This window comes from Nannobrachium achirus (assembly GCF_963921795.1).
Source record: "Nannobrachium achirus genome assembly, chromosome: 1".
NCBI classification, from domain to species: domain Eukaryota; kingdom Metazoa; phylum Chordata; class Actinopteri; order Myctophiformes; family Myctophidae; genus Nannobrachium; species Nannobrachium achirus.
In genome coordinates, this window is record NC_137810.1 from 18,853,480 (window position 1) to 18,865,616 (window position 12,137).

General features: G+C 41.5%; 1 protein-coding gene across 1 annotated transcript in view; it reads right to left on the minus strand.

Annotated features, from left to right (window-relative positions):
• Positions 1 to 12,137, minus strand: part of syde2 (synapse defective 1, Rho GTPase, homolog 2 (C. elegans)) — a 68,838-nt gene that overhangs the window by 18,287 nt on the left and 38,414 nt on the right. Inside the window, exon 5 of the mRNA XM_080734853.1 lies at positions 9,626 to 9,752. Coding sequence (XP_080590979.1) covers positions 9,626 to 9,752 — 127 coding nt within the window. The remainder of the gene's footprint in view (positions 1 to 9,625; positions 9,753 to 12,137) is intronic.

Sequence of the window (12,137 nt, forward strand, 5' to 3'; positions counted from 1 at the left end):
ACTTTAGCTATTGAAAAATAGCAGATATACAAGCTCACAGCGCGGCACAGAGTGCCGCGCTGCGAGCTTGTAGATCTGCTATTTTTGAAAAGTCGTGAAAATAATTATGTGCAAATCTTTGAATATGTATTTTTTTAAGCGAACATTTGTAACTCAAATTTTGCTTCTTGGGGCGGTCCCTGGAACTAAATATTTTGAGATGGGGGTCCGTGGCCAAATACATATCATTTTGGGGGTCCTTCACATGAAAAAGTTATCACTGACATGGAAACATGGGTTTCTGGCACACAATTTCACAATTTCACAAAAATAGCAGATCTACAAGCTTGCAGCGCGGCACTGTGAGCTTGTATACTGTATCTGCTATTTTTCAATAGTTAACATTCATGGGGGGCCCGCAGTGAATCCTTGTACCCAGGGCCCAGAATTTGGTGTGACGCCCCTGCAACCACGCATTATTTGCAATGCACTGAAACTGTATAAAAATGTACAAAGTCCTGTTGTAAAATATTCAAGGAAGAAACACACACCTGGAACCGCATGGATCAGCGTCACTCCACCAACGTCTTGTTTACAATACTAACAGTTCGTCACGCTATGTTGTTTTGCCCATGGCAAGGTGTGAGGAGCACTTCCGTGCGTTTGCACAGACACTTCCTTGTTTGTGGAGGCAGTTTGCAGGGTCAACTTTCTAGTGGAAATGAATCTTGTTAAATCGTGTTGCTGTATTTGGTAACCGTTTAGAAAAGCAATACGCCATGCAAGGGTTTTTTCTTTCCTTCTTCATTATTTTAGAACAGCTGTTCTAAAATCTGAGGTAAACTACAGCTTCATGTGACTTATTGCTTTAATTTACTATATCAGCACTCATTTCCCAATAGAGCAAATTCTATATCCTAAATAGGCTACTTAGATTTTAACCAAAAAGAGACCATTTGCACACTATCAGGTAATAGCACTCTGCATTTTACTATGTGCAATTATTTTCACAGCAGACACTCACAGTCAGTAACTGGTCCTTCACCAAGGCCATAGAGAAAAAACATATCACATGGGGGTCCATGGCCTTATGCATATCAAACAGGGGGTTCTTGTCAATTAAAAATATTGATCATCACTTTAGGCCTAACCTATACTTAGGCCCAAATCAGAAATTAGCTTACAAAAACAAATATGTTGATACATACTGTACATGTACTGTAAGCCCCTCCCATACACTAGAATGTGTACCCGGCCTGAATGGGTTAAGACATCAGGTAGTTGTTCATATCCGGACAGATTTGCAGTGACTTCTAATTGTAAAACCATTCAAGATCAGTGATTCCTAATGTTGCAACTTGCAAACAGTGTAGTTAAACAATGACAAAAGAATCACCCATAATCTGCAAATCAATATAGTGCACTACTATACATCCACTATCAATCTCTATTTTTCCCCACTACAACAATGCACACTTTCCTTGACGTCCCAAAACGTGCCACCAAACACTACAAGGCCCATAATGCAATGGGGCACGACTCTACCTCTGACCTCTTGTTCAGACAAAGCGGCAGGTCCTCCAGTGCTGCAGCCAGTGCCTCACCCAAAGAACAAATGGGGACTTGTTCTTTCATCTCTTCCTGGACCACCCAACCCAACCCCTCCTCCATGCCATCCGCTCTGCACACCCTCACAGCACTAGACTAGAGCAGTGTTTCTCAACCTTTTTTCTGCATGGGCACACTTTTCATGTCCCAAGAATCCATGGGCACACCAACATAATACAGGGGTGTAAATATCGTCACTGTCGGGAAGAAACCTTCTATCTCCAAGTTTCAAATGTGTACATTTCTTCGCAAAGTAAGGCCCTGCTTCATCATACAAGGCTGTCGGACAACAGTAGTGAAAACAGCAGATCTACAAGCATGCCGATCACAACGCCTCACGTTGCGAGGCGTTGTGATCGGCATGTAGATTTGTTATTTTCACAATGTTCGCCTCTTGTTACTTAATATTTGACAGTTTGGCCAGTTTGGTATTAAAACGTCCTTAAAAGTCCTTAAATTGTCACTTTATAAATGTGCAGGTACCCTGTATACACTTATACTGTGTGTTGGTTTGTTTACCATTGAGTAAGAAAACAAATTACATTAAGCTAATCATCTGGGGACCCCACAAAATAATTTGGGGACCCCACTTGGGGTCCCGACCCCAGGTTTGAGAACCACTGCGTATAGAGCAGTGTTTCTCAAAGTGGGTTCCATGGACTCTGTAGGTTCCTTTACGGGGGTCTAAACTGACCCTTACAAGTCTGTAACTCTGAACAGTGTTCAAATGTAACCAAATGGACCCTCACAGGTCCATTTGTGTGAAAGTTTGAGAAACACTGGTATAGAGGATTCATGCTGACACTGCTCACTCTGATCCTGCCCCTTGTACATCGCTCTGGGGTAAGAGCGACAGCTAAATTCCTAAATTGTAATTATATCGTGACCAGCAGTCGTCCAGGCACTCGCCCACAAACAGGCCTACGGGCCCACGTGATCCCCGCCCCCATATTAGAGGAAGTGTTGCTGGGGGAGGGGGGGGGTCTCGCCCTTTCTGGTTCGATTCCAGGTCTGAGAATCGCGTTGCGCGTCACCACCTCCCTCGTCTCCACCCCCCTTTTCATTCCCCGTCTCTCTTTCTTTCCATGCTGTCCTAGTCAGTAGCAGAGCAGAAACCACCACAGCAATAATCATAAAAACAAGGGAATGAAAGTGCTACTCAGATATACACACATGAGCCTGAAGCTTTGTGTGTGTGTGTGTGTGTGTGTGTGTGTGTGTGTGTGTGTGTGTGTGTGTGTGTGTGTGTGTGTGTGTGTGTGTGTGTGTGTGTGTGTGTGTGGGTGGGTGTGCTGTGTGTGTGTGTGTGTGTGTGTGTGTGTGTGTGTGTGTGTGTGTGTGTGTGTGTGTGTGTGTGTGTGTGTGTGTGTGTGTGTGTGTGGAGCCTGCCTGCTTCGCTAGCCGGCCCAAAGTTCAGCTAATCCCCCATGCGTGAGCCAAATACCATCTGTGTTTGTTCGGCAACAAAGGGGGCACTTGTTAATGACTTTCCATGTCTTCACTGGGGCAAGGCTGTAACACACAGCCGGGATGGGGGGGGGGAGTAGGGGGCGGGGCAAGCCACGGAAAAAAGACATGTCAGCAAAGTCAGTTACAGACGGCAAAGTTAGGATCAATAACTGTGTTGAACGGTCTGAAACACATTATTTACTTAAGTAAAAGTATCAATATCACAATGTAGAAATACTCTGCTACAAGGTCAAAGTCCGGTATTCAACTTGATTAAAAGTACAAAGGTATTGGCATCAAAATATACTTAAAGTACCAAATGTCAAAGTACTTGTTGCGCAGAACGTCCCATTTCCCAAGTTTTCAAAATGAATAGAAATCATTTGAAAATATCAGATCTACAAGCTCACAACGTGTTGCAAAGCGACGCGTTGTGAGCTTGTAGATTGGCTATTTTAAAATAGCTGACGTCTATAAAGAGCTGAAGTTGTTAAAGTATGTTTTGTAATAAAGTAAAAGTAACTTGTAACTAAAAAACTGAAGCGTAGTAAAAGTACAAATTTGGATCTGAGACGTAGTAGAGTAGAAGTAAAAGTAGCCTAATGAAAGTTGGAAATACTCCAGTAAAGTAAAAGAAATCCATAAGAATTGTACTTAAAGGGATATTACACTTTCAAAAAAACTTTTAGGTCTAATCAGGCTTGTATGAACACCCTGAACAGTTTTTAATTTGCTTCATTCAGTATTTAGATATTTGATGTAAATGTTACCAGCTCCAACACGCCCAGGCCCTCTCCACATACACACCCATTGTAACTTCAAACTCCATTTTAACCATGATAGATTCATTAAAAACACACATTATTTTTTCTGGTGACTCATAATACCCTCCTAATACGTGAGCAGACCGTGTTTTTTCAATAACCTTTTTCTTTTATTTTTAATAATTCTTTGGGAAAATGGAAAACATTAAATACAATAATATTTTATTGAAAATAAATGAATAAAGTTATTGAAAAAACACGGTCTGCTCACGTATTAGGAGGGTATTATGAGTCACCAGAAAAAATAATGTGTGTTTTTAATGAATCTATCATGGTTAAAATGGAGTTTGAAGTTACAATGGGTGTGTATGTGGAGAGGGCCTGGGCGTGTTGGACCTGGTAACATTTACATCAAATATCTAAATACTGAATGAAGCAAATTAAAAACTGTTCAGGGTGTTCATACAAGCCTGATTAGACCTAAAAGTTTTTTTGAAAGTGTAATATCCCTTTAACCCATTTAAAATGGGTACACATTATTGTGTATCATTATTTTATGCTTTAACTATTGAAAAATAGCAGATATACAAGCTCACGAGCTTGTAGATCTGCTATTTTTGAAAAAGACGTGAAAATGTGTGCAAATCTTTGACTATATGTATTTTCAAAGCGAACGTTTGTAACTTAAATTTTGCTTCTGGGTGGTCCCTGGAACTAAATATTTTGAGATACGGGTCCGTCCGTGGCCAAATAAATATCATTTTGGGGGGTCCTTCACATGAAAAGGTTTGAGAACCACTGACATAGTAGTCTCTCAAGAACAGACTAACTGAGCTCCATTTAAGTGAAAAGGACCTTTTCTTTGACGATGGCTGGCCAGATTGCTGACATAGAAACATGTGGTTTTTCAAACAACCTTAGAAGGATTCAAAAGACACTTACAGAATCGGGTCAAAATTCGAATTTTCACGATTTTTCAAAAATAGCAGATCTACAAGCTCGCAGCGCGGCACTCGGTGCCGCGCTGTGAGCTTGTATATCTGCTATTTTTCAATAGTTAAAGCATAAAATAATGATACACAATAATGTGCACCCGTTTTAAATGGGTACTTGAGTAGGCTACGTGTACTCAGTTGCTTTTTACACCGCTGGAAACTTCCAGCAGCTTACTGGTCTCAAGACACACGGTTCCTTTCATCCTGCAGAGGACACACGTCTGAGCTGACTTCCCGTCAAAGTCTCGCTCTGTTTCATTTGAAAGTCATGGAGTGTCTGGTTTCCACATCAAGGCCAAATGGCTTTAGCCTAGGCTTGATCATACTTTAATGTCAATCACTTTGACCACAAATAAGCCTGTGAGTCATAATGGCAGGATCTGGTAGGATCTATACGGTATAAGTAGGGGTAAAAGAAATATTAAAATATAATAATATTTCTGAACACTGGCTTAGGTCCACTTAGCACTGCTGTAGCCTCGCAAACCAGCCTTCTCCGAAAATCCTTAACTCTGAGGATCTTACAACTCTCTAAACACAAACCTACAAAGGCCCTTTAAACTGGAAGTCAGAGGAATATAAACGTATTCCTCAATAGAGACACAGAAGCATTCTCATAATATGAGATTAGTAAACACATGAGAATAGTAAACGCTATAACACAGTGTCACCCAGAAACACTCTAATGTTGGCTCATTCAAAACAAGCCCTAAAAACAGTAAAAAGGACTAATTGTTACTACTATGCTTAGCACAACAATATAAATATACATTGTACCAACGGGTATTGTATCAACTATTCATCTCTCATCTGTCTGCTATCACGGTTAGATATGCATCTTCTGCAGCACAATCTGAAGTCAATAAAAGGCAGACATTTCATCCCTGCTGCACCGTTGCATGCATGCAGCACGAGCTGCATAAAGTCACTCTGGGACCAATTATATGTTGTGCCCCTGAAACTTGTGATTTGATGAAAATCTGTTGTTTTCGGCGAGCGGTAGCTGCTGAGTGAGGATCATGTTGTTCGTCTTTCACACATTAAGACCTACAAATGCCTTCTAAATCACTAGCTCTCACACTTTCAAGTTTAGAAGACTTTTTTTTCGGTTCATTTGAGTGGATTGTGATTTGAAACAAAGGACTGTGATCTTTCATAATGGAAGGCCACGCACCGAGCATGTTTTGCAAGCTTTGGATTGAACCCTGACCCCTGGATAATCCCTTTCACTACCTCTGCTTTTAAAATTAGCCCTCTCCACTCCTCTCTTTGGCCTGGTTTTTTAAGCCTAATTTATACTCTGTCGCACAGTGGTGCTACTTGCCAATAATAAATTCATTTTGCAAGCTAATCATGCGACATGTCACGTTTCTAACCTATAAATGATACATCTACGCAAACAGGTACCATAGTCTTTTACTTTTCACTTACTTCAAGAGAGTAAGTTGTATGACTAAATCTGAAATTATGTTTCTTGTATTACTTTGGTATTAGTTGATGTTTTTTGTGGTAAACAGAAACCACACACGCACACACACACACTCATTCACTCACTCACTCACCCACTTCACTCACTCATTCACTCACTCACTCACTCACTTCACTCACTCATTCACTCACTCACTCACTCACTCACTCACTCACTTGGTTCCATCTGCAACAGCCACTCGCTTGGCAGAGCAAATTTAGACAGCAAGCAAAAACCAACAATCCACGCTGGTGCTGGCCCTTTTTTTCTAACCCGCTCAACTGTTAACTGTGTTCTTTGCCCTGCAATGCAAATGCATGCGGATCAAAGCAGGCATGATAGGAGGATGCCTATATGGGGCCTCTTCCCAAAACCAACAGCAGCTCCCACAATGCCCAGGGGCTTCCATGGTCTTCCTCTTTTTGTGGGAGAAAAAAAAATCATGACCAAGTAATTTTTGACCAAGTATCCCCCCACCCCCCACCTCCCCCATGTGCCACAAGCAGCATCACAATAAGTTTCAATCGATGACGCAGCTGTTGTTGTAAGAGTAACTATGGGCTGCAGATAACTTTAACTTGCAGACGCAGAAACAGATATTGGGCAACACATCATGCCCTAATGTGTGTTTGTTTTTCTTTTGTTTAGTTTTTCCGAATCAAACCAGAGATGTTGTGGTCATGCATAAACTGGTCAGCTACTGATATCGTCTAACCGAACGCGGCACATTCTATGCTGCCCGGCGGATCTCACCGGGCCCTCCGACGTCTCCAAATGACGTGGAGGAGGACATGACTCCTGCTTTGAATAAATGAGGAAGTGATCTGCGGTGGAAAACATAAATCATAGCGATTTTATCATTATAATGGATAAGCCTAAACAAACCAGTTCACTTGAACAATACTGATGTAAAATAAGATATCTGAACGGCTACATTTATTTTATACAATTAAAATGTCATGATCCAGCACAGTTATAGGGGGGTTTGCCCAGGCTTGTTTTTCTTCCGATCGCCAAAATAAGCCTGGGTTTCCGAGGCTACTACTGAATACTGAGTACTGAATACTGATACAACTCAAGGCCTATTTCCCATTTCAATGTCAAAACAATAGAAAATAAATAAAGGTGCAATGTATGTGTATGTAAGTACCGTAGTAATTAAACAATTACGTTTAAATGAAACATTAGCTGAATCGAAGCGGCAGGGACACTGCTGTTGGGAGAGAAAAGTGACGTAAATCAAAGCCAGACTGTTGTGAGGCTTAAGGTTTAGAGTCAGTAGTATCCTCCAACAACATTGTTTACATTTGCAACAAGCCTTTCTGTCTCAACTAAGCCTGTGGTCCTCATTCTAGGGAACTGTAGAGAGCATGTCTCAACCAGGGACCTGGACAAAAAGAATGACCTGAATGTACTACATGGCCTGGTTTACGTGTGTGTGTGTGTGCGCGCGTGTGTGTGTGTGTGTGTGTGTGTGTGTGTGTGTGTGTGTGTGTGTGTGTGTGTGTGTGTGTGTGTGTGTGTGTGTGTGTGTGTGTGTGTGTGTGTGTGTGAGTGAGAGAGAGAGTGTTTCCCTCAGGCATTGGTCTATACTGGTATGTTGACTAGTGGAATTCTTTTACCACCAGTCACACACACGCGCGCGCACACTCACGCACATGCGCACACTCACGCACATGCACACACGCGCGCACACACACACACACACACAAAGTCACAAATGCACACATTCTGACCTATCTCCAGATAAAAACGTTACAGAGAGGACAATACAGGAGCCTGCATTCAGGCTTGTTTATTGAAGGAAAATAATGTGTCATTAGAGGGTTATTTGCATATTTGCATATCTGACACTGTGTCCTGTTAGTTGACTTTGTTTCCTTGTTTCTTTCTCTATTCTTATGACTATTTTTTTTAAATGCAAAATGTTGGGAAAACAATATTTCACTAACTTTCACCAAAATAACTTATGCACATGTAAAGACATGTGCAGATCTTTCATAGCTCCCCTCAAAATGTGACATTCATATGGGATGACCGGAGCTGTCACCTGGATTCACCCCATCACTGTTTCAACGAAAAAGTTGAAACAGTTCCCAATATTTTGGGATCCAGTATATCATCTGCAACTCTTAAGACAAATGTTCAAAAGTTGGTTACAATTTGTACTTTCTCAGAGTTACATTAACACTGAGGATATCACAGTGTCCTGCATCACTGTAAACTATGTAATAGTGCTGAAAGAGTAGCATTTACTCTGAGAGTGGACATACTGCATATCATCTCTGTGGTCTCTGTTAGCATAATACTGAACCCATCTGTACCTGAGCCCACCATGAACCTTGACCTGCTTGATGACATACATACGGATGTGAAAGTTACACGTGTGTGTGTGTGTGTGTGTGTGTGTGTGTGTGTGTGTGTGCGTGTGTGTGTGTGTGTGTGTGTGTGTGTGTGTGTGTGTGTGTGTGTGTGTGTGTGTGTGTGTGTGTGTGTGTGTGTGTGTGTGTTGTGTGTGTGTGTGTCAATGGGGGAAATGGCCATGTAGGGGCTTCACCGATCACCCCCCACCCCCACTCCCAAGTAGGGCAATGCTATTATAGGTGAACATGTTCCGAAAGCTTTTGGATGCATTTCTACATTTTGGATACATTTCTAAATGTTAAACATAAAAACAAAAAAAGTTAAATAGCTGATCTATGTAAGCTCAAAACACACCACATCTGTGACACGTTGTGAGCTTGTAGATTGGCTATTATTGTTGTTCATCAAACTACTAAGTATACAAGCGCTATATACTTAGTGGTATGACGAACAGCCTATACCAAGGTTCCCCAATAGGCGGCCCGCAGGCCATTTGCGGCCCGCGAGGGACTACTGTCTGGCCCACACCAACACCAGTAATAATGGTGGTATAAGAACAGTAACAACACTAGTATATCGTCATTGTCGGGTGGAAATCTTGTATCTCCAAATTTGTACGTTCTTTCGCAAATCATACAAGGCCGTCGCACAAAAGTAGTGAAAACAGCAGATCTACAAGCACACAGCGCCTCGCACCGCGAGGCGTTGTGTGCTTGTAGATCGGCTGTTTTCACTAGTTTAAATCATTTTAAAAATTATACATTCAAAACGAACTGTTTTGGACATACAAGATTTTCACCCGACAACGACGAAAACTGATGCTGGAGTAGCGGGAACGCCACTGTCGCCCCCTGCAATGTTGTGGCCCTCGGCTTGGTACCCTAGACATAATTCGGCCCTTGGGGAAAACTAATTGGGGAACCCTGCTATAGGCCTTAATTAAGTGGTTCAATTGTGCGTGACACAGATCTCTCGATTCACATGTGGTGTGAGTTTACCTGTGATGACATTGATGTCTGGATAGGTGTTTTCACAGAGCTCCACGGTGTAGCTGTCTCTCTCAAAGGCCTCGCGTAGCTCCTTCTTTACAGCCGCAGAGCCACACAGACGGTAGAGACCCACCACCTGGAACACAAGTAGGTCAAATAAACCCGCAGCCAAAGAGTCAAGCCAAGTCAACTGAGAGGCAGACGTTTTTACAACCCTATCGATCAAATTCTACGTCTATCCAAACAATGTGTCGCTGGAGGGAAGCCAAAACTACTGCAGAGTCCACGTGCAGGTCTCCCAATTCATGTTTATCGGAGCTCGACAATCCAAGGCGGTATGGTGTAGGTTGATACCGTTTGACGAATGAACAGACACAATGTAGCATTATTATTAGCAGAAAAACAGAAGAAATCTTTCACTTTAGCTAATTATATATATATATATATATATTTTATCACAATCAACCATCTGTTGGACAGAAACCTTGTACTGTATGTTCAAAACTGCTACTTTTCAGGAGATTCAAGAAACATGTTTCAATGGATCCCCGTTATTTTGTCACATGCTCTTGTTAACACTTTTCAGTGGTTAAACAGTCATAAAACCCTGACAGACTTAATCACTTTTATCTTGGCGTGCCTCTGTTTGGTATGTACTGTATAATTATAGGGGGAAACCTTCACGTTGCACCGCAGCACTTTGTGATCACGTAGATCAGCTATTTTCTCTATTTTTGCAAGAAATGAATTAATGGGGGGGGGGGGGGGGGAATACATGAAAATATTGAATATGGAGATACAAGGTTTCAGATTAGTTTTGAATGCCTGTGTGTTTTGTTTTGTCAGTTTTCTTTTTTCTTTTTCACTTACATTCTTAGTTTTTTTGTATGTCATGTGTATTATTTGTTGGTGACACTAAGCTACCGTAAATGGCACAAGTATCACAGTGTGACACTGCAGCAGCAGCTCAAAACAAAACAGCTCTAGTCTCCATGAGAAGACTAAATCCATTCTCCTATCTCAGTGCTTCTCAAGCCTTTTAAAGTCAGGACCCCCAGAAGTATCTGTATTTGGCCGTGGACCCCCTCATCTGAAAAGGGTTTGTGACACCAGAAGAGAACATTAATTGTGTAAAAAATGTTCCAAACCCTTTGATATCTTTTTCAAATATCTTCAAAAATAGCACATGTACTGTACAAGCTTGTACCTCACTACCTCTACTATTTTCGAATAGCCAACATTTAAATGGACGAAATGATTGTGATGCTATATTAACTACCTTTCCTGGGGACCCCCTGGAGCAAAACAACTAGAACGTCAGCTTCACTACTCTTGCATTGAGAAAGTTAGACCCTGGTGTCGGGAAGGACACCTACTTGACACCTCCTTTGTTGACGACGTCAATAAAGTTATTTGAAGCAGACTGTGCAGTGGATTGGACACTGGATGGACGCACCACCGCCTTTATTGGAGATTGGGCAGCGTCGCAATTACCCCTCTCCATTGTGAGAGGGAGACAACAACAGACATAAAATGTAGGGTTTGTAGCTTTAAGAACGTAGCCACTTAAACCCTTTACTTGGTTGACCGGAGTCTCTCAGGGCTCTATATTAGTACTTTTCTCTTACTTGCTCTACACAAAATATCTCTGCAGATAATAGCTCAATATGCTATTTTCCCAGCTTTCCCCAGAATACAGATTCTGGATATTTAAGTGGTTCAAATATATACATAATGCAGGGGTTCCCAAACTTTTTTGTCTCAGGGCACCCCATAAATATCATTTAATCCGAGGCACCCTTACATTATAATTTTCACTCCCAGCACCTTATATTTATACTAGCATATCGTCGTTGTCGGGTGGAAACCCGACAACCGTTCGTTTTGTATTTATCATCTATAAAATGTACTAAACTAGTGAAAACAGCAGATCGGCTGTTTTCACTAGTTTTGTGCGACAGTCTTGTATGATGAAGCAGGGCTTTGCTTTACCAAAAGACGAACACATTTGAAACTTGGAGATACAAGGTGTCTGCCCGACAGTGACGATATTTTAGTGATTATGTTGCGAGGAAAACGTTGAGATAATGACTAAAAATAACTTTGTACTTCAAGTTTAAAATGATACTAAATATTTTTTCAAGTGTCCAAATAAATTCCAAATATTATCAAATGATCTCGCGGCACCCCTGGACTGCCGTCGCGGCACCCCACTTTGAAAACCCCTGCCATAATGAGTTGTTTGCCGTGCTAACAAATGTGTTGTTTTTAACACATCTTAAACACATACAGAGAAGCAATTCAGGATCTGTGTTGTCACAAATAATAACAGACGTGTCGAAAATGACACATGGTGGGGCTACGTGTCCACAATGTGCTCACTTAAAAAAACTCTACTGACAGACTAGAGTTAACAAGCAGTTAACCATTTATAGGCCCTCCGCCCAAGACCGCAGGTTGACCCAAAGGAACTCTTAACAAATGTCAATTTCCTCTAGAAAAGGTTTTACAAGTTGATATC